Source organism: Leishmania mexicana, contig 24, assembly GCF_000234665.1.
Source record: "Leishmania mexicana MHOM/GT/2001/U1103 WGS CADB00000000 data, contig 24, whole genome shotgun sequence".
Classification (NCBI taxonomy): Eukaryota; Euglenozoa; class Kinetoplastea; order Trypanosomatida; family Trypanosomatidae; genus Leishmania; species Leishmania mexicana.
The window spans coordinates 1-25,703 of NW_003946418.1; the positions used below are offsets into that span (position 1 = coordinate 1).

The 25,703-nt window shown below is 67.7% G+C and overlaps 1 protein-coding gene and 1 pseudogene across 2 annotated transcripts; both read left to right on the plus strand.

Annotated features, from left to right (window-relative positions):
- LmxM_34_0520b_1 lies at positions 1-18,966 on the plus strand (annotated as a pseudogene; the record flags this gene model as incomplete). The annotated part of the gene is made up of 1 exon: positions 1-18,966. A coding segment is annotated over one exon (18,966 nt), but the record flags the coding sequence as incomplete, so codon positions are not given.
- Positions 18,967-23,417: 4,451 nt separating this feature from the next.
- Positions 23,418-25,703, plus strand: LmxM_34_0540_1 (uncharacterized protein; the record flags this gene model as incomplete). Its single annotated transcript, XM_003886531.1, has 1 exon — positions 23,418-25,703. A coding segment is annotated over one exon (2,286 nt), but the record flags the coding sequence as incomplete, so codon positions are not given.

Consider the following 25,703-nt stretch of genomic DNA (forward strand, 5'->3'; position numbering starts at 1 on the left):
CCGTCTTCGTCGTCTGCGCCGTCCAGCAGCAGCTCTGCGCCGTCCTCGTCGTCCGCGCCGTCCAGCAGCAGCTCTGCGCCGTCCTCGTCGTCCGCGCCGTCCAGCAGCAGCTCTGCGCCGTCCTCGTCGTCCGCGCCGTCCAGCAGCAGCTCTGCGCCGTCCTCGTCGTCTGCGCCGTCCAGCAGCAGCTCTGCGTCGTCTTCGTCGTCTGCGCCGTCCAGCAGCAGCTCCGCGCCATCCTCGTCGTCTGCGCCGTCCAGCAGCAGCTCCGCGCCGTCCTCGTCGTCCGCGCCGTCCAGCAGCAGCTCTGCGCCGTCCTCGTCGTCCGCGCCGTCCAGCAGCAGCTCTGCGCCGTCCTCGTCGTCTGCGCCGTCCTCGTCGTCCGCGCCGTCCAGCAGCAGCTCTGCGCCGTCCTCGTCGTCTGCGCCGTCCAGCAGCAGCTCTGCGCCGTCCTCGTCGTCTGCGCCGTCCAGCAGCAGCTCTGCGCCGTCCTCGTCGTCTGCGCCGTCCAGCAGCAGCTCTGCGCCGTCCTCGTCGTCCGCGCCGTCCAGCAGCAGCTCTGCGTCGTCTTCGTCGTCTGCGCCGTCCAGCAGCAGCTCTGCGTCGTCTTCGTCGTCTGCGCCGTCCAGCAGCAGCTCTGCGCCATCCTCGTCGTCCGCGCCGTCCAGCAGCAGCTCCGCGCCGTCCTCGTCGTCTGCGCCGTCCAGCAGCAGCTCTGCGCCATCCTCGTCGTCTGCGCCGTCCAGCAGCAGCTCTGCGCCGTCTTCGTCGTCTGCGCCGTCCAGCAGCAGCTCTGCGCCGTCTTCGTCGTCTGCGCCGTCCAGCAGCAGCTCCGCGCCGTCCTCGTCGTCTGCGCCGTCCAGCAGCAGCTCTGCGCCGTCCTCGTCGTCTGCGCCGACCAGCAGCAGCTCCGCGCCGTCCTCGTCGTCTGCACCGTCCAGCAGCAGCTCTGCGCCATCCTCGTCGTCCGCGCCGTCCAGCAGCAGCTCCGCGCCGTCCTCGTCGTCTGCGCCGTCCAGCAGCAGCTCTGCGCCGTCTTCGTCGTCTGCGCCGTCCAGCAGCAGCTCCGCGCCGTCCTCGTCGTCCGCGCCGTCCAGCAGCAGCTCAGCGTCGTCCTCGTCGTCTGCACCGTCCAGCAGCAGCTCTGCGCCGTCCTCGTCGTCTGCGCCGTCCAGCAGCAGCTCTGCGTCGTCTTCGTCGTCTGCGCCGTCCAGCAGCAGCTCCGCGCCATCCTCGTCGTCCGCGCCGTCCAGCAGCAGCTCCGCGCCGTCCTCGTCGTCTGCGCCGTCCAGCAGCAGCTCTGCGCCGTCTTCGTCGTCTGCGCCGTCCAGCAGCAGCTCCGCGCCGTCCTCGTCGTCCGCGCCGTCCAGCAGCAGCTCCGCGTCGTCCTCGTCGTCTGCACCGTCCAGCAGCAGCTCTGCGCCGTCCTCGTCGTCTGCGCCGTCCAGCAGCAGCTCTGCGCCGTCTTCGTCGTCTGCGCCGTCCAGCAGCAGCTCTGCGCCGTCTTCGTCGTCCGCGCCGTCCAGCAGCAGCTCTGCGCCGTCCTCGTCGTCCGCGCCGTCCAGCAGCAGCTCAGCGTCGTCCTCGTCGTCCGCACCGTCCAGCAGCAGCTCTGCGCCGTCCTCGTCGTCTGCGCCGTCCAGCAGCAGCTCTGAGCCGTCCTCGTCGTCCGCGCCGTCCAGCAGCAGCTCCGCGCCGTCCTCGTCGTCCGCACCGTCCAGCAGCAGCTCCGCGCCGTCCTCGTCGTCTGCGCCGTCCAGCAGCAGCTCTGCGCCGTCTTCGTCGTCCGCGCCGTCCAGCAGCAGCTCTGCGCCGTCTTCGTCGTCTGCGCCGTCCAGCAGCAGCTCCGCGCCGTCCTCGTCGTCCGCGCCGTCCAGCAGCAGCTCTGCGCCGTCTTCGTCGTCTGCGCCGTCCAGCAGCAGCTCCGCGCCGTCCTCGTCGTCCGCACCGTCCAGCAGCAGCTCTGCGCCGTCCTCGTCGTCTGCGCCGTCCAGCAGCAGCTCCGCGCCGTCCTCGTCGTCCGCGCCGTCCAGCAGCAGCTCTGCGCCGTCTTCGTCGTCTGCGCCGTCCAGCAGCAGCTCCGCGCCGTCCTCGTCGTCCGCACCGTCCAGCAGCAGCTCTGCGCCGTCCTCGTCGTCTGCGCCGTCCAGCAGCAGCTCTGCGCCGTCTTCGTCGTCTGCGCCGTCCAGCAGCAGCTCCGCGCCGTCCTCGTCGTCTGCGCCGTCCAGCAGCAGCTCCGCGCCGTCCTCGTCGTCCGCGCCGTCCAGCAGCAGCTCTGCGCCGTCCTCGTCGTCTGCGCCGTCCAGCAGCAGCTCCGCGCCGTCCTCGTCGTCTGCACCGTCCAGCAGCAGCTCCGCGCCGTCCTCGTCGTCTGCGCCGTCCAGCAGCAGCTCTGCGCCGTCTTCGTCGTCTGCGCCGTCCAGCAGCAGCTCCGCGCCGTCCTCGTCGTCTGCGCCGTCCAGCAGCAGCTCCGCGCCGTCCTCGTCGTCTGCACCGTCCAGCAGCAGCTCTGCGCCGTCCTCGTCGTCTGCGCCGTCCAGCAGCAGCTCCGCGCCGTCTTCGTCGTCTGCGCCGTCCAGCAGCAGCTCTGCGCCGTCTTCGTCGTCTGCGCCGTCCAGCAGCAGCTCCGCGCCGTCCTCGTCGTCTGCACCGTCCAGCAGCAGCTCTGCGCCGTCTTCGTCGTCTGCGCCGTCCAGCAGCAGCTCTGCGCCGTCCTCGTCGTCTGCACCGTCCAGCAGCAGCTCTGCGCCGTCCTCGTCGTCTGCACCGTCCAGCAGCAGCTCTGCGCCGTCTTCGTCGTCTGCGCCGTCCAGCAGCAGCTCCGCGCCGTCTTCGTCGTCTGCGCCGTCCAGCAGCAGCTCTGCGCCGTCTTCGTCGTCTGCGCCGTCCAGCAGCAGCTCCGCGCCGTCCTCGTCGTCTGCACCGTCCAGCAGCAGCTCTGCGCCGTCCTCGTCGTCTGCGCCGTCCAGCAGCAGCTCCGCGCCGTCTTCGTCGTCTGCGCCGTCCAGCAGCAGCTCTGCGCCGTCCTCGTCGTCTGCACCGTCCAGCAGCAGCTCTGCGCCGTCCTCGTCGTCTGCGCCGTCCAGCAGCAGCTCCGCGCCGTCCTCGTCGTCTGCACCGTCCAGCAGCAGCTCTGCGCCGTCCTCGTCGTCTGCACCGTCCAGCAGCAGCTCTGCGCCGTCCTCGTCGTCTGCGCCGTCCAGCAGCAGCTCTGCGCCGTCCTCGTCGTCTGCACCGTCCAGCAGCAGCTCTGCGCCGTCCTCGTCGTCTGCGCCGTCCAGCAGCAGCTCCGCGCCGTCCTCGTCGTCTGCGCCGTCCAGCAGCAGCTCCGCGCCGTCTTCGTCGTCTGCGCCGTCCAGCAGCAGCTCCGCGCCGTCCTCGTCGTCTGCGCCGTCCAGCAGCAGCTCTGCGCCGTCTTCGTCGTCCGCGCCGTCCAGCAGCAGCTCTGCGCCGTCCTCGTCGTCTGCGCCGTCCAGCAGCAGCTCTGCGCCGTCCTCGTCGTCTGCGCCGTCCAGCAGCAGCTCCGCGCCGTCCTCGTCGTCTGCACCGTCCAGCAGCAGCTCTGCGCCGTCCTCGTCGTCTGCGCCGTCCAGCAGCAGCTCTGCGCCGTCTTCGTCGTCTGCGCCGTCCAGCAGCAGCTCTGCGCCGTCCTCGTCGTCTGCACCGTCCAGCAGCAGCTCTGCGCCGTCCTCGTCGTCTGCACCGTCCAGCAGCAGCTCCGCGCCGTCCTCGTCGTCTGCACCGTCCAGCAGCAGCTCTGCGCCGTCCTCGTCGTCTGCGCCGTCCAGCAGCAGCTCCGCGCCGTCTTCGTCGTCTGCGCCGTCCAGCAGCAGCTCTGCGCCGTCTTCGTCGTCTGCGCCGTCCAGCAGCAGCTCTGCGCCGTCCTCGTCGTCTGCACCGTCCAGCAGCAGCTCCGCGCCGTCTTCGTCGTCTGCGCCGTCCAGCAGCAGCTCTGCGCCGTCCTCGTCGTCTGCACCGTCCAGCAGCAGCTCTGCGCCGTCCTCGTCGTCTGCGCCGTCCAGCAGCAGCTCCGCGCCGTCCTCGTCGTCTGCGCCGTCCAGCAGCAGCTCCGCGCCGTCTTCGTCGTCTGCGCCGTCCAGCAGCAGCTCTGCGCCGTCCTCGTCGTCTGCACCGTCCAGCAGCAGCTCTGCGCCGTCCTCGTCGTCTGCGCCGTCCAGCAGCAGCTCCGCGCCGTCTTCGTCGTCTGCGCCGTCCAGCAGCAGCTCTGCGCCGTCTTCGTCGTCCGCGCCGTCCAGCAGCAGCTCTGCGCCGTCCTCGTCGTCTGCGCCGTCCAGCAGCAGCTCCGCGCCGTCCTCGTCGTCTGCGCCGTCCAGCAGCAGCTCCGCGCCGTCCTCGTCGTCTGCGCCGTCCAGCAGCAGCTCCGCGCCGTCTTCGTCGTCTGCGCCGTCCAGCAGCAGCTCTGCGCCGTCCTCGTCGTCTGCACCGTCCAGCAGCAGCTCTGCGCCGTCTTCGTCGTCTGCGCCGTCCAGCAGCAGCTCTGCGCCGTCCTCGTCGTCTGCGCCGTCCAGCAGCAGCTCCGCGCCGTCCTCGTCGTCTGCGCCGTCCAGCAGCAGCTCCGCGCCGTCTTCGTCGTCTGCGCCGTCCAGCAGCAGCTCTGCGCCGTCCTCGTCGTCTGCACCGTCCAGCAGCAGCTCTGCGCCGTCCTCGTCGTCTGCGCCGTCCAGCAGCAGCTCTGCGCCGTCTTCGTCGTCTGCGCCGTCCAGCAGCAGCTCCGCGCCGTCCTCGTCGTCTGCACCGTCCAGCAGCAGCTCTGCGCCGTCCTCGTCGTCTGCACCGTCCAGCAGCAGCTCTGCGCCGTCCTCGTCGTCTGCGCCGTCCAGCAGCAGCTCCGCGCCGTCTTCGTCGTCTGCGCCGTCCAGCAGCAGCTCTGCGCCGTCTTCGTCGTCTGCGCCGTCCAGCAGCAGCTCTGCGCCGTCCTCGTCGTCTGCACCGTCCAGCAGCAGCTCCGCGCCGTCCTCGTCGTCTGCACCGTCCAGCAGCAGCTCTGCGCCGTCCTCGTCGTCTGCACCGTCCAGCAGCAGCTCTGCGCCGTCCTCGTCGTCTGCGCCGTCCAGCAGCAGCTCCGCGCCCTCTTCGTCGTCTGCGCCGTCCAGCAGCAGCTCTGCGCCGTCTTCGTCGTCTGCGCCGTCCAGCAGCAGCTCTGCGCCGTCCTCGTCGTCTGCACCGTCCAGCAGCAGCTCTGCGCCGTCCTCGTCGTCTGCGCCGTCCAGCAGCAGCTCCGCGCCGTCCTCGTCGTCTGCACCGTCCAGCAGCAGCTCTGCGCCGTCCTCGTCGTCTGCGCCGTCCAGCAGCAGCTCCGCGCCGTCTTCGTCGTCTGCGCCGTCCAGCAGCAGCTCTGCGCCGTCTTCGTCGTCTGCGCCGTCCAGCAGCAGCTCTGCGCCGTCCTCGTCGTCTGCACCGTCCAGCAGCAGCTCTGCGCCGTCCTCGTCGTCTGCACCGTCCAGCAGCAGCTCTGCGCCGTCCTCGTCGTCTGCACCGTCCAGCAGCAGCTCTGCGCCGTCCTCGTCGTCTGCGCCGTCCAGCAGCAGCTCCGCGCCGTCTTCGTCGTCTGCGCCGTCCAGCAGCAGCTCTGCGCCGTCTTCGTCGTCTGCGCCGTCCAGCAGCAGCTCTGCGCCGTCCTCGTCGTCTGCACCGTCCAGCAGCAGCTCCGCGCCGTCCTCGTCGTCTGCACCGTCCAGCAGCAGCTCTGCGCCGTCCTCGTCGTCTGCACCGTCCAGCAGCAGCTCTGCGCCGTCCTCGTCGTCTGCACCGTCCAGCAGCAGCTCCGCGCCGTCCTCGTCGTCTGCACCGTCCAGCAGCAGCTCTGCGCCGTCCAGCAGCAGCTCTGCGCCGTCCTCGTCGTCTGCGCCGTCCAGCAGCAGCTCTGCGCCGTCCTCGTCGTCTGCACCGTCCAGCAGCAGCTCTGCGCCGTCCTGGTCGTCTGCGCCGTCCTCGTCTTCTGCACCGTCCAGCAGCAGCTCTGCGCCGTCCTCGTCGTCCGCGCCGTCCAGCAGCAGCTCTGCGCCGTCTTCGTCGTCTGCGCCGTCCAGCAGCAGCTCCGCGCCGTCCTCGTCGTCCGCACCGTCCAGCAGCAGCTCTGCGCCGTCCTCGTCGTCTGCGCCGTCCAGCAGCAGCTCTGCGCCGTCTTCGTCGTCTGCGCCGTCCAGCAGCAGCTCCGCGCCGTCCTCGTCGTCTGCGCCGTCCAGCAGCAGCTCCGCGCCGTCCTCGTCGTCCGCGCCGTCCAGCAGCAGCTCCGCGCCGTCCTCGTCGTCTGCGCCGTCCAGCAGCAGCTCTGCGCCGTCTTCGTCGTCTGCGCCGTCCAGCAGCAGCTCTGCGCCGTCTTCGTCGTCCGCACCGTCCAGCAGCAGCTCTGCGCCGTCCTCGTCGTCTGCGCCGTCCAGCAGCAGCTCTGCGCCGTCTTCGTCGTCTGCGCCGTCCAGCAGCAGCTCCGCGCCGTCCTCGTCGTCCGCACCGTCCAGCAGCAGCTCTGCGCCGCCCTCGTCGTCCGCGCCGTCCAGCAGCAGCTCTGCGCCGTCTTCGTCGTCTGCGCTGTCCAGCAGCAGCTCCGCGCCGTCCTCGTCGTCCGCGCCGTCCAGCAGCAGCTCTGCGCCGTCTTCGTCGTCCGCGCCGTCCAGCAGCAGCTCTGCGCCGTCTTCGTCGTCCGCGCCGTCCAGCAGCAGCTCCGCGCCGTCCTCGTCGTCTGCGCCGTCCAGCAGCAGCTCCGCGCCGTCCTCGTCGTCTGCACCGTCCAGCAGCAGCTCTGCGCCGTCCTCGTCGTCCGCGCTGTCCAGCAGCAGTTCTGCGCCGTCTTCGTCGTCCGCGCCGTCCAGCAGCAGCTCTGCGCCGTCCTCGTCGTCCGCGCCGTCCAGCAGCAGCTCCGCGCCGTCCTCGTCGTCCGCGCCGTCCAGCAGCAGCTCCGCGCCGTCCTCGTCGTCTGCGCCGTCCAGCAGCAGCTCTGCGCCGTCCTCGTCGTCTGCACCGTCCAGCAGCAGCTCCGCGCCGTCCTCGTCGTCTGCACCGTCCAGCAGCAGCTCTGCGCCGTCCTCGTCGTCCGCTCCGTCCAGCAGCAGCTCCGCGCCGTCCTCGTCGTCCGCGCCGTCCAGCAGCAGCTCCGCGCCGTCCTCGTCGTCCGCGCCGTCCAGCAGCAGCTCCGCGCCGTCTTCGTCGTCCGCGCCGTCCAGCAGCAGCTCCGCGCCGTCCTCGTCGTCTGCGCCGTCCAGCAGCAGCTCTGCGCCGTCCTCGTCGTCCGCGCCGTCCAGCAGCAGCTCCGCGCCGTCCTCGTCGTCCGCGCCGTCCAGCAGCAGCTCCGCGCCGTCCTCGTCGTCCGCGCCGTCCAGCAGCAGCTCCGCGCCGTCCTCGTCGTCCGCGCCGTCCAGCAGCAGCTCTGCGCCGTCCTCGTCGTCTGCGCCGTCCAGCAGCAGCTCTGCGCCGTCCTCGTCGTCCGCGCCGTCCAGCAGCAGCTCTGCGCCGTCTTCGTCGTCCGCGCCGTCCAGCAGCAGCTCTGCGCCGTCCTCGTCGTCCGCGCCGTCCAGCAGCAGCTCCGCGCCGTCCTCGTCGTCCGCGCCGTCCAGCAGCAGCTCTGCGCCGTCCTCGTCGTCCGCGCCGTCCAGCAGCAGCTCTGCGCCGTCCTCGTCGTCCGCGCCGTCCAGCAGCAGCTCCGCGCCGTCCTCGTCGTCTGCGCCGTCCAGCAGCAGCTCTGCGCCGTCCTCGTCGTCCGCGCCGTCCAGCAGCAGCTCTGCGCCGTCTTCGTCGTCCGCGCCGTCCAGCAGCAGCTCTGCGCCGTCCTCGTCGTCCGCGCCGTCCAGCAGCAGCTCTGCGCCGTCCTCGTCGTCCGCGCCGTCCAGCAGCAGCTCTGCGCCGTCCTCGTCGTCCGCGCCGTCCAGCAGCAGCTCTGCGCCGTCCTCGTCGTCCGCGCCGTCCAGCAGCAGCTCTGCGCCGTCCTCGTCGTCCGCGCCGTCCAGCAGCAGCTCTGCGCCGTCTTCGTCGTCTGCGCCGTCCAGCAGCAGCTCCGCGCCGTCCTCGTCGTCTGCGCCGTCCAGCAGCAGCTCTGCGCCGTCCTCGTCGTCCGCGCCGTCCAGCAGCAGCTCTGCGCCGTCCTCGTCGTCCGCGCCGTCCAGCAGCAGCTCTGCGCCGTCCTCGTCGTCCGCGCCGTCCAGCAGCAGCTCTGCGCCGTCCTCGTCGTCTGCGCCGTCCAGCAGCAGCTCTGCGCCATCCTCGTCGTCCGCGCCGTCCAGCAGCAGCTCCGCGCCGTCCTCGTCGTCTGCGCCGTCCAGCAGCAGCTCTGCGCCGTCCTCGTCGTCCGCGCCGTCCAGCAGCAGCTCCGCGCCGTCCTCGTCGTCTGCGCCGTCCAGCAGCAGCTCCGCGCCGTCCTCGTCGTCCGCGCCGTCCAGCAGCAGCTCTGCGCCGTCCTCGTCGTCTGCGCCGTCCAGCAGCAGCTCTGCGCCGTCCTCGTCGTCCGCGCCGTCCAGCAGCAGCTCTGCTCCGTCCTCGTCGTCTGCACCGTCCAGCAGCAGCTCTGCGCCGTCTTCGTCGTCTGCGCCGTCCAGCAGCAGCTCTGCGCCGTCCTCGTCGTCCGCGCCGTCCAGCAGCAGCTCCGCGCCGTCCTCGTCGTCTGCGCCGTCCAGCAGCAGCTCTGCGCCGTCCTCGTCGTCTGCGCCGTCCAGCAGCAGCTCTGCGCCGTCCTCGTCGTCCGCGCCGTCCAGCAGCAGCTCTGCGCCGTCCTCGTCGTCCGCGCCGTCCAGCAGCAGCTCCGCGCCGTCCTCGTCGTCCGCGCCGTCCAGCAGCAGCTCTGCGCCGTCCTCGTCGTCCGCGCCGTCCAGCAGCAGCTCCGCGCCGTCCTCGTCGTCTGCGCCGTCCAGCAGCAGCTCTGCGCCGTCCTCGTCGTCCGCGCCGTCCAGCAGCAGCTCCGCGCCGTCCTCGTCGTCTGCGCCGTCCAGCAGCAGCTCTGCGCCGTCCTCGTCGTCCGCGCCGTCCAGCAGCAGCTCTGCGCCGTCCTCGTCGTCCGCGCCGTCCAGCAGCAGCTCCGCGCCGTCCTCGTCGTCCGCGCCGTCCAGCAGCAGCTCTGCGCCGTCCTCGTCGTCCGCGCCGTCCAGCAGCAGCTCCGCGCCGTCCTCGTCGTCCGCGCCGTCCAGCAGCAGCTCTGCGCCGTCCTCGTCGTCTGCGCCGTCCAGCAGCAGCTCTGCGCCGTCCTCGTCGTCCGCGCCGTCCAGCAGCAGCTCTGCGCCGTCCTCGTCGTCCGCGCCGTCCAGCAGCAGCTCCGCGCCGTCCTCGTCGTCCGCGCCGTCCAGCAGCAGCTCTGCGCCGTCCTCGTCGTCTGCGCCGTCCAGCAGCAGCTCTGCGCCGTCCTCGTCGTCCGCGCCGTCCAGCAGCAGCTCTGCGCCGTCCTCGTCGTCTGCGCCGTCCAGCAGCAGCTCCGCACCGTCCTCGTCGTCTGCGCCGTCCAGCAGCAGCTCCGCACCGTCCTCGTCGTCTGCGCCGTCCAGCAGCAGCTCCGCACCGTCCTCGTCGTCCGCGCCGTCCAGCAGCAGCTCTGCGCCGTCCTCGTCGTCCGCGCCGTCCAGCAGCAGCTCTGCGCCGTCCTCGTCGTCCGCGCCGTCCAGCAGCAGCTCTGCGCCGTCTTCGTCGTCCGCACCGTCCAGCAGCAGCTCTGCGCCGTCCTCGTCGTCCGCGCCGTCCAGCAGCAGCTCTGCGCCGTCCTCGTCGTCCGCGCCGTCCAGCAGCAGCTCTGCTCCGTCCTCGTCGTCTGCACCGTCCAGCAGCAGCTCCGCGCCGTCCTCGTCGTCTGCGCCGTCCAGCAGCAGCTCTGCTCCGTCCTCGTCGTCCGCGCCGTCCAGCAGCAGCTCTGCGCCGTCCTCGTCGTCCGCGCCGTCCAGCAGCAGCTCCGCGCCGTCCTCGTCGTCCGCGCCGTCCAGCAGCAGCTCTGCGCCGTCCTCGTCGTCCGCGCCGTCCAGCAGCAGCTCCGCACCGTCCTCGTCGTCTGCGCCGTCCAGCAGCAGCTCCGCACCGTCCTCGTCGTCCGCGCCGTCCAGCAGCAGCTCCGCGCCGTCCTCGTCGTCTGCGCCGTCCAGCAGCAGCTCCGCGCCGTCCTCGTCGTCTGCGCCGTCCAGCAGCAGCTCTGCTCCGTCCTCGTCGTCCGCGCCGTCCAGCAGCAGCTCTGCGCCGTCCTCGTCGTCCGCGCCGTCCAGCAGCAGCTCCGCGCCGTCCTCGTCGTCTGCCCCGTCCTCGTCGTCCGCGCCGTCCTCGTCGTCCGCGCCGTCCAGCAGCAGCTCTGCGCCGTCCTCGTCGTCCGCGCCGTCCAGCAGCAGCTCTGCGCCGTCCTCGTCGTCCGCGCCGTCCAGCAGCAGCTCCGCGCCGTCCTCGTCGTCCGCGCCGTCCAGCAGCAGCTCCGCTCCGTCCTCGTCGTCTGCACCGTCCAGCAGCAGCTCTGCGCCGTCCTCGTCGTCTGCGCCGTCCAGCAGCAGCTCTGCGCCGTCCTCGTCGTCCGCGCCGTCCAGCAGCAGCTCTGCGCCGTCCTCGTCGTCCGCGCCGTCCAGCAGCAGCTCTGCGCCGTCTTCGTCGTCCGCGCCGTCCAGCAGCAGCTCTGCGCCGTCATCGTCGTCCGCGCCGTCCAGCAGCAGCTCTGCGCCGTCCTCGTCGTCCGCGCCGTCCAGCAGCAGCTCTGCGCCGTCCTCGTCGTCCGCGCTATCCAGCAGCAGCTCTGCGCCGTCCTCGTCGTCCGCGCCGTCCAGCAGCAGCTCTGCGCCGTCTTCGTCGTCTGCGCCGTCCAGCAGCAGCTCTGCGCCGTCCTCGTCGTCCGCGCCGTCCAGCAGCAGCTCCGCGCCGTCCTCGTCGTCCGCGCCGTCCAGCAGCAGCTCTGCGCCGTCCTCGTCGTCTGCGCCGTCCAGCAGCAGCTCTGCGCCGTCCTCGTCGTCCGCGCCGTCCAGCAGCAGCTCCGCGCCGTCCTCGTCGTCCGCGCCGTCCAGCAGCAGCTCCGCGCCGTCCTCGTCGTCCGCGCCGTCCAGCAGCAGCTCCGCGCCGTCCTCGTCGTCCGCGCCGTCCAGCAGCAGCTCTGCGCCGTCCTCGTCGTCTGCGCCGTCCAGCAGCAGCTCTGCGCCGTCCTCGTCGTCCGCGCCGTCCAGCAGCAGCTCTGCGCCGTCCTCGTCGTCCGCGCCGTCCAGCAGCAGCTCTGCGCCGTCCTCGTCGTCTGCGCCGTCCAGCAGCAGCTCTGCGCCGTCCTCGTCGTCCGCGCCGTCCAGCAGCAGCTCCGCGCCGTCCTCGTCGTCCGCGCCGTCCAGCAGCAGCTCTGCGCCGTCCTCGTCGTCCGCGCCGTCCAGCAGCAGCTCCGCGCCGTCCTCGTCGTCCGCGCCGTCCAGCAGCAGCTCTGCGCCGTCCTCGTCGTCTGCGCCGTCCAGCAGCAGCTCTGCGCCGTCCTCGTCGTCCGCGCCGTCCAGCAGCAGCTCTGCGCCGTCTTCGTCGTCTGCGCCGTCCAGCAGCAGCTCTGCGCCGTCTTCGTCGTCCGCGCCGTCCAGCAGCAGCTCCGCGCCGTCCTCGTCGTCTGCGCCGTCCAGCAGCAGCTCTGCGCCGTCCTCGTCGTCTGCGCCGTCCAGCAGCAGCTCTGCGCCGTCCTCGTCGTCTGCGCCGTCCAGCAGCAGCTCTGCGCCGTCCTCGTCGTCCGCGCCGTCCAGCAGCAGCTCTGCGCCGTCTTCGTCGTCCGCACCGTCCAGCAGCAGCTCTGCGCCGTCCTCGTCGTCCGCGCCGTCCAGCAGCAGCTCTGCGCCGTCCTCGTCGTCCGCGCCGTCCAGCAGCAGCTCTGCGCCGTCCTCGTCGTCTGCGCCGTCCAGCAGCAGCTCTGCGTCGTCTTCGTCGTCTGCGCCGTCCAGCAGCAGCTCTGCGCCGTCCTCGTCGTCCGCGCCGTCCAGCAGCAGCTCTGCGCCGTCCTCGTCGTCCGCGCCGTCCAGCAGCAGCTCTGCGCCGTCCTCGTCGTCTGCGCCGTCCAGCAGCAGCTCTGCGTCGTCCTCGTCGTCCGCGCCGTCCAGCAGCAGCTCTGCGCCGTCCTCGTCGTCCGCGCCGTCCAGCAGCAGCTCTGCGCCGTCCTCGTCGTCCGCGCCGTCCAGCAGCAGCTCTGCGCCGTCCTCGTCGTCTGCGCCGTCCAGCAGCAGCTCTGCGTCGTCTTCGTCGTCTGCGCCGTCCAGCAGCAGCTCCGCGCCATCCTCGTCGTCCGCGCCGTCCAGCAGCAGCTCCGCGCCGTCCTCGTCGTCTGCGCCGTCCAGCAGCAGCTCCGCGCCGTCCTCGTCGTCTGCGCCGTCCAGCAGCAGCTCTGCGCCGTCCTCGTCGTCTGCGCCGTCCAGCAGCAGCTCTGCGCCGTCCTCGTCGTCCGCGCCGTCCAGCAGCAGCTCTGCGTCGTCTTCGTCGTCTGCGCCGTCCAGCAGCAGCTCTGCGCCGTCCTCGTCGTCCGCGCCGTCCAGCAGCAGCTCTGCGCCGTCCTCGTCGTCTGCGCCGTCCAGCAGCAGCTCTGCGTCGTCTTCGTCGTCTGCGCCGTCCAGCAGCAGCTCTGCGCCGTCCTCGTCGTCCGCGCCGTCCAGCAGCAGCTCTGCGCCGTCCTCGTCGTCCGCGCCGTCCAGCAGCAGCTCTGCGCCGTCCTCGTCGTCTGCGCCGTCCAGCAGCAGCTCTGCGTCGTCTTCGTCGTCTGCGCCGTCCAGCAGCAGCTCCGCGCCATCCTCGTCGTCCGCGCCGTCCAGCAGCAGCTCCGCGCCGTCCTCGTCGTCTGCGCCGTCCAGCAGCAGCTCCGCGCCGTCCTCGTCGTCTGCGCCGTCCAGCAGCAGCTCTGCGCCGTCCTCGTCGTCTGCGCCGTCCAGCAGCAGCTCTGCGCCGTCCTCGTCGTCCGCGCCGTCCAGCAGCAGCTCTGCGCCGTCCTCGTCGTCCGCGCCGTCCAGCAGCAGCTCTGCGCCGTCCTCGTCGTCTGCGCCGTCCAGCAGCAGCTCTGCGTCGTCTTCGTCGTCTGCGCCGTCCAGCAGCAGCTCTGCGCCGTCCTCGTCGTCCGCGCCGTCCAGCAGCAGCTCTGCGCCGTCCTCGTCGTCCGCGCCGTCCAGCAGCAGCTCTGCGCCGTCCTCGTCGTCTGCGCCGTCCAGCAGCAGCTCTGCGTCGTCTTCGTCGTCTGCGCCGTCCAGCAGCAGCTCCGCGCCATCCTCGTCGTCTGCGCCGTCCAGCAGCAGCTCCGCGCCGTCCTCGTCGTCCGCGCCGTCCAGCAGCAGCTCTGCGTCGTCCTCGTCGTCTGCGCCGTCCAGCAGCAGCTCTGCGCCGTCCTCGTCGTCCGCGCCGTCCAGCAGCAGCTCTGCGCCGTCCTCGTCGTCTGCGCCGTCCAGCAGCAGCTCCGCGCCGTCCTCGTCGTCCGCGCCGTCCAGCAGCAGCTCTGCGCCGTCCTCGTCGTCCGCGCCGTCCAGCAGCAGCTCTGCGCCGTCCTCGTCGTCTGCGCCGTCCAGCAGCAGCTCTGCGTCGTCCTCGTCGTCCGCGCCGTCCAGCAGCAGCTCTGCGCCGTCCTCGTCGTCCGCGCCGTCCAGCAGCAGCTCTGCGCCGTCCTCGTCGTCCGCGCCGTCCAGCAGCAGCTCTGCGTCGTCCTCGTCGTCTGCGCCGTCCAGCAGCAGCTCTGCGCCGTCCTCGTCGTCCGCGCCGTCCAGCAGCAGCTCTGCGCCGTCCTCGTCGTCCGCGCCGTCCAGCAGCAGCTCTGCGCCGTCCTCGTCGTCTGCGCCGTCCAGCAGCAGCTCTGCGTCGTCCTCGTCGTCCGCGCCGTCCAGCAGCAGCTCTGCGCCGTCCTCGTCGTCCGCGCCGTCCAGCAGCAGCTCTGCGCCGTCCTCGTCGTCCGCGCCGTCCAGCAGCAGCTCTGCGCCGTCCTCGTCGTCCGCGCCGTCCAGCAGCAGCTCTGCGCCGTCCTCGTCGTCTGCGCCGTCCAGCAGCAGCTCTGCGTCGTCCTCGTCGTCTGCGCCGTCCAGCAGCAGCTCTGCGCCGTCCTCGTCGTCCGCGCCGTCCAGCAGCAGCTCTGCGCCGTCCTCGTCGTCTGCGCCGTCCAGCAGCAGCTCCGCGCCGTCCTCGTCGTCCGCGCCGTCCAGCAGCAGCTCTGCGCCGTCCTCGTCGTCCGCGCCGTCCAGCAGCAGCTCTGCGCCGTCCTCGTCGTCTGCGCCGTCCAGCAGCAGCTCTGCGCCGTCCTCGTCGTCCGCGCCGTCCAGCAGCAGCTCTGCGTCGTCCTCGTCGTCTGCACCGTCCAGCAGCAGCTCTGCGCCGTCCTCGTCGTCCGCGCCGTCCAGCAGCAGCTCTGCGCCGTCCTCGTCGTCCGCGCCGTCCAGCAGCAGCTCTGCGCCGTCCTCGTCGTCCGCGCCGTCCAGCAGCAGCTCTGCGCCGTCCTCGTCGTCCGCGCCGTCCAGCAGCAGCTCTGCGCCGTCCTCGTCGTCTGCACCGTCCAGCAGCAGCTCTGCGCCGTCCTCGTCGTCTGCGCCGTCCAGCAGCAGCTCTGCGCCGTCCTCGTCGTCTGCGCCGTCCAGCAGCAGCTCCGCGCCGTCCTCGTCGTCTGCACCGTCCAGCAGCAGCTCTGCGCCGTCCTCGTCGTCTGCGCCGTCCAGCAGCAGCTCTGCGCCGTCCTCGTCGTCTGCGCCGTCCAGCAGCAGCTCCGCGCCGTCTTCGTCGTCTGCGCCGTCCAGCAGCAGCTCCGCGCCGTCCTCGTCGTCTGCGCCGTCCAGCAGCAGCTCTGCGCCGTCCTCGTCGTCTGCGCCGTCCAGCAGCAGCTCTGCGCCGTCCTCGTCGTCCGCGCCGTCCAGCAGCAGCTCCGCGCCGTCTTCGTCGTCTGCGCCGTCCAGCAGCAGCTCCGCGCCGTCCTCGTCGTCTGCACCGTCCAGCAGCAGCTCTGCGCCGTCCTCGTCGTCTGCGCCGTCCAGCAGCAGCTCTGCGCCGTCCTCGTCGTCTGCGCCGTCCAGCAGCAGCTCCGCGCCGTCCTCGTCGTCTGCGCCGTCCAGCAGCAGCTCTGCGCCGTCCTCGTCGTCTGCACCGTCCAGCAGCAGCTCTGCGCCGTCCTCGTCGTCTGCGCCGTCCAGCAGCAGCTCCGCGCCGTCTTCGTCGTCTGCGCCGTCCAGCAGCAGCTCTGCGCCGTCTTCGTCGTCTGCGCCGTCCAGCAGCAGCTCTGCGCCGTCTTCGTCGTCTGCGCCGTCTTCGTCGTCTGCGCCGTCCAGCAGCAGCTCTGCGCCGTCCTCGTCGTCTGCACCGTCCAGCAGCAGCTCTGCGCCGTCCTCGTCGTCTGCGCCGTCCAGCAGCAGCTCTGCGCCGTCTTCTTCGTTCGCGCCGTCCAGCAGCAGCTCCGCGCCGTCCTCGTCGTCTGCGCCGTCCAGCAGCAGCTCCGCGCCGTCCTCGTCGTCTGCACCGTCCAGCAGCAGCTCTGCGCCGTCCTCGTCGTCTGCGCCGTCCAGCAGCAGCTCTGCGCCGTCCTCGTCGTCTGCGCCGTCCAGCAGCAGCTCTGCGCCGTCCTCGTCGTCTGCGCCGTCCAGCAGCAGCTCTGCGCCGTCCTCGTCGTCTGCGCCGTCCAGCAGCAGCTCCGCGCCGTCCTCGTCGTCTGCACCGTCCAGCAGCAGCTCTGCGCCGTCTTCGTCGTCTGCGCCGTCCAGCAGCAGCTCCGCGCCGTCCTCGTCGTCTGCACCGTCCAGCAGCAGCTCTGCGCCGTCCTCGTCGTCTGCGCCGTCCAGCAGCAGCTCCGCGCCGTCTTCGTCGTCTGCGCCGTCCAGCAGCAGCTCTGCGCCGTCTTCGTCGTCTGCGCCGTCCAGCAGCAGCTCCGCGCCGTCCTCGTTGTCCGCACCGTCCAGCAGCAGCTCTGCGCCGTCTTCGTCGTCTGCGCCGTCCAGCAGCAGCTCTGCGCCGTCCTCGTCGTCTGCGCCGTCCAGCAGCAGCTCCGCGCCGTCCTCGTCGTCTGCGCCGTCCAGCAGCAGCTCCGCGCCGTCCTCGTCGTCTGCACCGTCCAGCAGCAGCTCTGCGCCGTCTTCGTCGTCTGCGCCGTCTTCGTCGTCTGCGCCGTCCAGCAGCAGCTCTGCGCCGTCCTCGTCGTCTGCACCGTCCAGCAGCAGCTCCGCGCCGTCTTCGTCGTCCGCGCCGTCCAGCAGCAGCTCTGCGCCGTCTTCTTCGTTCGCGCCGTCCAGCAGCAGCTCCGCGCCGTCCTCGTCGTCTGCGCCGTCCAGCAGCAGCTCCGCGCCGTCTTCGTCGTCTGCGCCGTCCAGCAGCAGCTCTGCGCCGTCTTCGTCGTCTGCGCCGTCCAGCAGCAGCTCCGCGCCGTCCTCGTCGTCCGCACCGTCCAGCAGCAGCTCTGCGCCGTCTTCGTCGTCTGCGCCGTCCAGCAGCAGCTCTGCGCCGTCCTCGTCGTCTGCGCCGTCCAGCAGCAGCTCCGCGCCGTCTTCGTCGTCTGCGCCGTCCAGCAGCAGCTCTGCGCCGTCCTCGTCGTCTGCGCCGTCCAGCAGCAGCTCCGCGCCGTCTTCGTCGTCTGCGCCGTCCAGCAGCAGCTCCGCGCCGTCCTCGTCGTCTGCACCGTCCAGCAGCAGCTCCGCGCCGTCTTCGTCGTCCGCGCCGTCCAGCAGCAGCTCTGCGCCGTCCTCGTCGTCTGCGCCGTCCAGCAGCAGCTCCGCGCCGTCCTCGTCGTCTGCACCGTCCAGCAGCAGCTCTGCGCCGTCCTCGTCGTCTGCGCCGTCCAGCAGCAGCTCCGCGCCGTCTTCGTCGTCTGCGCCGTCCAGCAGCAGCTCTGCGCCGTCTTCGTCGTCTGCGCCGTCCAGCAGCAGCTCCGCGCCGTCCTCGTCGTCTGCACCGTCCAGCAGCAGCTCTGCGCCGTCTTCGTCGTCTGCGCCGTCCAGCAGCAGCTCTGCGCCGTCCTCGTCGTCTGCACCGTCCAGCAGCAGCTCTGCGCCGTCTTCGTCGTCTGCGCCGTCTTCGTCGTCTGCGCCGTCCAGCAGCAGCTCTGCGCCGTCCTCGTCGTCTGCACCGTCCAGCAGCAGCTCTGCGCCGTCCTCGTCGTCTGCACCGTCCAGCAGCAGCTCCGCGCCGTCCTCGTCGTCTGCGCCGTCCAGCAGCAGCTCCGCGCCGTCTTCGTCGTCTGCGCCGTCCAGCAGCAGCTCTGCGCCGTCCTCGTCGTCTGCGCCGTCCAGCAGCAGCTCCGCGCCGTCCTCGTCGTCTGCGCCGTCCAGCAGCAGCTCCGCGCCGTCTTCGTCGTCTGCGCCGTCCAGCAGCAGCTCCGCGCCGTCCTCGTCGTCTGCGCCGTCCAGCAGCAGCTCTGCGCCGTCTTCGTCGTCCGCGCCGTCCAGCAGCAGCTCTGCGCCGTCCTCGTCGTCTGCGCCGTCCAGCAGCAGCTCCGCGCCGTCCTCGTCGTCTGCACCGTCCAGCAGCAGCTCTGCGCCGTCCTCGTCGTCTGCACCGTCCAGCAGCAGCTCTGCGCCGTCCTCGTCGTCTGCGCCGTCCAGCAGCAGCTCCGCGCCGTCCTCGTCGTCTGCACCGTCCAGCAGCAGCTCTGCGCCGTCCAACAGCAACTCTGCGGCGTCCTCGTCGTCTGCACCGTTCAAGATCAGCTTTGCGCCGACCTCGTTGTCTGCGCCGTCCAGCAGCAGCTCCGCGCCGTCCTCGTAGTCTGCGCCGTCCAGGAGGAGCTCTGCGTCGTCTTCGTCGTCCGCGCCGTCCAGCAGCAGCTCCGCGCCGTCCTCGTCGTCTGCGCCGTCCAGCAGCAGCTCTGCGCCGTCCTCGTCGTCTGCGCCGTCCAGCAGCAGCTCTGCGCCGTCCTCGTCGTCTGCGCCGTCCAGCAGCAGCTCTGCGCCGTCCTCGTCGTCCGCGCCGTCCAGCAGCAGCTCTGCGCCGTCTTCGTCGTCCGCACCGTCCAGCAGCAGCTCTGCGCCGTCCTCGTCGTCCGCGCCGTCCAGCAGCAGCTCTGCGCCGTCCTCGTCGTCCGCGCCGTCCAGCAGCAGCTCCGCGCCGTCCTCGTCGTCCGCGCCGTCCAGCAGCAGCTCTGCGCCGTCCTCGTCGTCTGCGCCGTCCAGCAGCAGCTCTGCGCCGTCCTCGTCGTCTGCGCCGTCCAGCAGCAGCTCTGCGCCGTCCTCGTCGTCTGCGCCGTCCAGCAGCAGCTCTGCGCCGTCCTCGTCGTCTGCACCGTCCAGCAGCAGCTCTGCGCCGTCTTCGTCGTCTGCGCCGTCCAGCAGCAGCTCTGCGCCGTCTTCGTCGTCCGCGCCGTCCAGCAGCAGCTCTGCGCCGTCTTCGTCGTCTGCGCCGTCCAGCAGCAGCTCCGCGCCGTCCTCGTCGTCCGCTCCGTCCAGCAGCGACAGCGATGGCGCGTGCCACAGCGATGTTCCTTATTACACGCCTGCGCAGGTGCAGCATAGCATGCGCTTTCTCTCCGGATTTTCGGAGTCGTTTGCGGATGCGAGTGACACCTGGAAGTGCCCGAATTTCTGCGCATGGGCGGGTGTGACGTGTAAGCCGGAGGGGTTTTTGTTTGAGCTTGCCGGCGTGGTCACGTCGGGCTCGCTACCGATGGTACCCGCTGACTGCGACGCTCGGGAAGTCCCTGTTTTGAGTATCAGCGCCGGTGGTGCGGAGGGTGGCGTGACTTTGAAGGGCTCGTTACCGTCGTCGTGGAGTGGGTTGCTGTCTCTCCTCAACCTGGATTTCTCCTACACGGGCGTCAGTGGTGTGGCTCCGTCGGAGTGGTCGGCCTTGGTGAACCTGAAAAAGTTGAATCTTGGCTACAATAAGTTGAGTGGTGAACTTCCGGCGGAGTGGAACGGCATGGCGGCCATAGAGGAGCTGTATCTGAACGACAACCAGTTCACTGGCAGGCTGCCCTTTGAATGGTACAGTCTGGCGAACCTTAAAATCCTCGATCTCTCCAACAACCCGATGGGCGACTCCGTGCCCGGCTTCATCGTTTCACTCTCCCGCTCACTCGACGTCGCAGCCATGCGCAAGCAGCTGTTGGCGGTGAGGAAGTAAAGGCACGAATCGGACAGTTTCGAAGTTTCTTTTCTTTGTGTGTGCATTTGGTGGTGTGTGCGGATGGGTGTGCGTGTCTGTTGTTGATGTGGTGCCCCACACTCGTTGTTGGTGTGAGGCGCACATTCTATGTTCGTCTGTTGTTCGTGCGCATTGGCTAGGGCGTGCGGCAACCCGCGCACCACACACACACGCACGATACCTGCTCCCCCCACTTTACCTCCTGCCACTCTTCTCTTTTCTCTGGACTGTTCGTATATGTGCGTGCCCGTCTTCCTTGTTTATTTTGAAGGGGCAGCGTGCCGACCCTTGTGGGTGTTGCTGCGCCTCTCGCACCCCGTTTCTCACATGCCGCTGCTGCTCTCTCTCTTGGCCTGTTCGCTGGTCACATGGAGTGTTGCGGCGTCGCGTGAGTGTATTGGGGACTGCGCAACACATTGGGAAGGGTGTACCTGCGCGCAGAGGTGGCGAACACCTCATGGTAAGGCGACGTGGCCTTCTCGTTTTGCTTTTACTCATTCAGTGCTCTCCGCACGTTTATTTTGCCAGTCGCATGGACTGGCTGCACCGATGGCTGGGCGCCTGAGAGCTTCCTCTCTTGTGGGCGCACTTGGTGTCCACCCCCTCGTCTGTCGTTACGTCTGTGTCTATCTGCGCATCTCCCTCATTTTGTTTCTCGTTTTCGGCTTCACCGTCGCTCTCAGGCTAATCCTCTCTTCTGTCCGGCATCTCACTTGCTCTCCAGTGCATGACGCGCGTGTAGGCGTACCTGTGCCCATGTCTCTCTCTCTCCATCCCTCTGCACGTGACGTTGCTGGTCGAGGGAGCATGTCTAGTACCTTCGATGAGGGGGAGTCCATCCTCTGCATCACGTAAATGCGCCGCCACCTTTCCTTCCACTTCCCTCCCCCCTGCCACTAGGCTTTGATGCGCATTGAGTGATTCACCACGGTGTTGAAACCCACCGAAGAAGAACGCGGCAACGGTGCCGATGGCCGCCGTTTGAGACCCGCTGCGGGTGCGGCGCACCTGGTGCCTTGCCGCCTCCCCTCCCCCTCGGGAACGGCTCTCCTGGACAGTCGATGGCGCACACAACCGCGTGCGACTTCCTCCACGCCCGCTCTTTGTCAGAGAGGGTGCTGCCGGTGTGCGCCACATGGATGACGTGTCCTCTACTCGCTGTCTTCTCCCTCTCCACCGCTCGCCTTCTCCGTGTCTCCTCCCTCTCTTGGCGCATGCACGCGCGCGCGTTGTGCCTGCCCGCCATTTTCCATCGCGCACACCGCAGTAAACGGCAGTTCTCTTTTCCTTTTTTTTGGTGCATTTTCTCCCTCTTTTGCCCCCTCCCCCGGCACCGCCCGTCCATTCCCCTTTCCACGCCACCACCACACAAGACGGCGGCAAAGAAACAGAGAGAACACACATCGAATAAAAAGCGGGGGGAACACTTGCTCCGTAAGCAAAAGGGAAAGGTGTATATATACAGATATATAGGTATACACGCGTATCAGAGACTGAGAAGAGCAAGCGAGATCGAAGCTGAGCAACATACGGCCACGCGCGTGTAGCACGACAAACACCACGCAGCAACCCCCCCCCCTTCTCTTCCCTTCACACGCAAGCGCCTCTGCTTGTTATTGCTAGCGGGTCTCGTGCGTGGGCGCCGGCACTCTGTCGACGCCTCCATCCTGTTGCGTACACAATCCACGCACCCTTCGCTGTCTCATTCTCAGACGCCACCCCCCCCGCCCCCCTCTTTCTCTCTCTCATTGTCTCGACATCGACCTATACGCGCTCCTTGCTTGTTTTTTTTTTAAGTTCTCCCATCCTACTACTGTTGTTTTCTCGCTTTTCATCTGCATTTTATTCCTTCACGTTAGTGGGTGTTTGCGTGTACTGACGGCACCATGTGAAGAAGACAACAACACCGACGTCACGGACACAGCGGCCCCCCTCCCCCTCACATCATCTTTCCGATTTTGTGTTTTGATTTCTTTTCTTCGCCACCCCCCAGCAACAACAAAAATATAAAAAGTCCCCTTTTTTTCTGGTGTGTGTCGGCACCGATACACGCGTGTCTCTGGCACAGCGCTTCTTTGCTTGTAGCCTTTTCCTTGTTCGTTTTTACTTTCCCGATCGTTGCTTACCCTCATTCTCTCTCCCCTTCTGTCCTTTTTTATTTTATTTTACTGCGTTCGCTTGTCTCTTGCGCGTGTACGCTGTACCGTGTGCGTGCTTGTGTGTCTTTTGGTGCGTGGGTAGCCGAGGCATATCCTCAGCGCTGCTCTCTCTCTCCCTCTCTCCCTCTCTCTCTCCGAATCCATCTCCCGCACCTCAAAGGCCGTATCTTTTCTCCTTTTGTCTCCCCTCTTCTTCTTTTGAACGGGAAAAATACGTTGTGCCGCGCGCGCATTTTTTTCCTATACTATTCCCTTTTTTTTTTCCTTTCGCTGTCTTCCGCTGTCCGAGGCTCGGACGGCGGCATTAAACACCACAGCCGCGACTTCTGTTGGCCCGCCCTTCGAACTCCCTTAAAGACGCGGGCATAGGGCCTGCTTGGCTGCTTGCTGTGTCACTCTCATTACAACCGCGGGGTCTTTGTTTTGGCTTCTCTGTGTGCGTGCGGTTTCTCCCCGTTAACGGGTACAAAGAGGAGAGGACAAAGTGAAACGAAACGGCCGAGCGAAGGGAAAAAAAGCAGCATCCTCCCTCCCCCTCCCCGCTCTCTCTCTGCTTTTTCTTCCTGCGCCCTCGTAATTCTCCTGCCTCTCATCTGCTTCCCCCCTCCCCCCTGCCTAGGCCTGCCTGTGTGTCTGTGTGCCTGTGTGCCTGGGTGTCTGTGCGTGCGTGTGTGTGTGTGTGTAGGGGTTGCTCGCATCTCTTTCTCATCTTGAGATCATTGTCCTTCCCCACCCCCCACCCCCACTTTCTTCCTCTTTGCCGATCACGTGGTGCTTTTTTTTTCGGCTGGTTCTCTTGCGATTTGCTCTTCACGGCGTATTAGGTGAGACGTATCTCGGCGGAGCATCTCAAGTGGGTCCCATACGTGTGTCTATCACCTCTGCCAACCCTCTCTCTCTCTCTCCCCCTATGCGTGTGTGCGCGCTCATTCTCCTTCTGCTGCTCTCTTCTACTGTCGAAATACTCCACTCCTTCGGTGCCTTCGCATGACTGGTCACTTCGGCTGTCAGTAAAACAAGACGGTCTTTGTGTGTGCGCACATTGCTACGCACATACCCCTTTTCTTACTGCGTCATACCCTCCGTCTCTTCTCCCACCCCCACCCCCACCTTCACACACACCACCACAGCTATCCCTTGCACACTGCAGTGTCCTCTCTCTCCTATTGTTTGTTGTGCTGTCCCTGTCGAAAGGTGCACGCCGCTAAGGTCGTCCTCTCAACTCTCTTACCTTTTGTGTGTGTGCGTGCGTGTGTGTGTCTTGCCTGTTTCTGTCTTGTGTTGTGCTCTCCGGGCTCATTCTTTACGTTACTTCTTGTGGCTCCCATTTCGGCTCTTCTGTGCGACGCGTATACCATATTCTCTCCCTTCGTTTTTTTTTTCATTTGCCGTTGTCTCCCCCCTCTCCCCCCTCCCCCGTCCCACCTCTGCACACCCCCAATCCTCGCTTTGTGTCTCTCTTTCGCACTTCCTGCTTGTGTGTCCGTTTCCGTGTGTGCATGTGTGTGTGTGTGTGTGGGAGAGAGAGAATTTTTTTGGTTCTCGTTACGACTGCTTTCCTCGTCATTTTATGGAACTGGAGACCACTTCTCCTCTGCCCTCCCCCCGCAAGTGCGTGCCTGCCCGCCTGTTGTGTAATCGTTGACTTTCTTCCCGCTTGCATCCATCATCGCTACGGCACTTTCTCCTCCACAGCACCCGGCCTCCCCCTCCACCCTCCGGCACAAGCGTTCTCACCTGTTCCCGTCGCTGCTAGCAGAGCGCTACCCGTATCTATTCCCACGTCTCTGCCTGCGTTCTCCGACCTTGTTACTTTCTCTACCGCTCTCCGTGAGGCAAAAGCGGAGAAGCTCGCCGAGGACATATTTCGCCCCCCCCCCCCCGCCCCGCCCCGCTACCCACCAAACACGAGTGTGAGTGGATACACGACCTAACAGAACGACGACTCTTTGTCTGTTTTTTTTCGTTTGTTTGTTTTTTCGTGTCCTTTTTTCCCACGCGCTTTGCCCAACACAACACCGCGCTGGCTCGCTCTTTGCGAAGTCCCTGGCCACACACGAACGGAGACGAGTGTGCCCCTCGCACATATTTCTCTCCTTTCCACGTTCTCTGTGACTGTCGTGCCTTTTTTATTTTCTGCGCGCGCTGTTTTCTTGTGCTCTCTCTTTCTGCTCGGCTGGGCTGTCTTTCCCTCTCTCTTCCTACCTTCTCCCCCTCCCATTTGCGTGTCCGTGGGTGTGTTTCCTTGCTGCCGCCATCAAACTGGACACCATGGCGCCACCACATTCTATCACCTCGACGCCAAGGCAACATCGGCACGCCGCGCTCATTGCGGTGTCGCTGTTGTCTGTGGTTCTAGTTTTATGGGGTGCCGGCGCACACGCCGCTGACGATGACGCAGATGCGAGTGCGTGCTCTGGCAGCAGCCCATACTACACGGCCATTGAGCACGAGCACACCCGCAACTTTCTCGACTCTTTCAAGGAGTCTATCCCAACTCTGAAGTCCCTGTGGACGTGCGACAATTTCTGTGCCCATCCGGGTATTCAGTGCACAGCGATGGGCCTCCACATCACCCTGAACGTGTCGGCACTGTCGGGAAGTCTTCCTGAGCTCCCGAACAACGTAGATGGCTTCCGCGTGCTCCTGTCCGGTCTCACCTTTGTTGGCAAAGGAGAGAGTGTGATCGGTTCCCTGCCCGTCAGCTGGAATCTTCTCACTCGTCTCTCTTACCTCCACGTCGGCGCCACCGCTCTCTCTGGAACTCTGCCAGAAACGTGGGGAACATCCGTCGAACGGCGTGTCATGACAAGACACTCTGTCGCTCCTCTCGCTAGACCCTGCGGCAACTCCTGCTTCCGTTCGATCCGTCTCGGAGGCAACCACCTAAGCGGTACCCTCCCCGCCAGCTGGTCCAGTATGAAGGATCTGCAAGAGATTTGGATCAACAACAACCTCTTCACTGGCACCCTGCCCCCCGAGTGGAGCAGCATCACAAATCTCCGCACCCTCAACGTACGCAACAACCTCCTAACAGGAACACTGCCCCCGGAGTGGTCCTCCATGCCCAGTATTCGCGACATCATCCTGGACCACAACAGGTTTTGCGGATGCGTTCCGGATTCCTGGAAGCAAACAGACGGCCTCATTATCGACGCCGATGAACCACTCTGGGAACCTGATTGCGCCGTCTCCAACAGCTGCGAGGAAAACTCCAGCAGCAGCAGTGACGAGTGTTACGCGGCCGTGCCGTTTTACAACACTGCTCAACAAGGAAATACGCGCGAATTCCTTGAGGCCTTTAAGGTGACGATTCCGGTGCTGAGGGATATCTGGGTGTGTCCTAACTTCTGCGCTTGGCCGTATGTAGAGTGCACGAGCTCTGGTGTTGCTGTGGAGATGGCTGGTGCCCCCCTTTCTGGCTCTCTACCGAATATTCCAGCTGGCGTAGATGCAAACGACGTGGTTGTCAACAAGGTGGATATGAGCGACGTCGTAGACTTGAGCTATAAGTTTCCGGCGAGCTGGGGCGCAATGGTATCACTGAAGCACTTCGCCGTCCGCGGAACACATCTTTTTGGCGATCTGCCGCCGGAGTGGGGCAGCATGTCAGGCCTTGAATATTTCGACGCTGGTTTAACAATGATTACCGGGCAGCTCCCAAGTAGCTGGTCCAGCTTGAAGAAGTTGAAGGTGTTGCGCATAAACGAGGCAATGCTTTCTGGCACCCTTCCTAAATCCTGGAGCAGCATGTCATCCCTACGAGAGTTAAACATAAGCTGCAATACCATCGATGCAGGCCTTCCACCGTCCTGGAGTGCCCTGGCGAACATGCATACATTGCACCTGCAGAATAACGTCTTCCAAGGAACTCTACCACCGTCGTGGAAAAGACTCACTAACATGGAAGACTTCCGCGTAGATAACAACCAACTCGTCGCCTCCATCCCCGAGTCCTACAGCGACTGGAAGAAGATGACCAATGCCGATCTGAGAAAGAACAACTTCTGCGGATGCCTTCCTTCGAGGTGGATCGCTGAAAATGGCCACACAGTGTCTGCCAACGCTGACCCACCAGTTATGGCACCAGATTGTGCCATAGCAAACCGCTGCCAAGACCCGCCCACGTCGTCTTCGTCGTCTGCCCCGTCCAGCAGCAGCTCTGCGCCGTCTTCGTCGTCCGCGCCGTCCAGCAGCAGCTCCGCGCCGTCCTCGTCGTCTGTGCCGTCCAGCAGCAGCTCTGCGCCGTCTTCGTCGTCCGCGCCGTCCAGCAGCAGCTCTGCGCCGTCTTCGTCGTCCGCGCCGTCCAGCAGCAGCTCCGCGCCGTCTTCGTCGTCCGCGCCGTCCAGCAGCAGCTCTGCGCCGTCCTCGTCGTCCGCGCCGTCCAGCAGCAGCTCTGCGCCGTCCTCGTCGTCCGCACCGTCCAGCAGCAGCTCTGCGCCGTCCTCGTCGTCTGCGCCGTCCAGCAGCAGCTCCGCGCCGTCCTCGTCGTCCGCACCGTCCAGCAGCAGCTCTGCGCCGTCCTCGTCGTCTGCACCGTCCAGCAGCAGCTCCGCG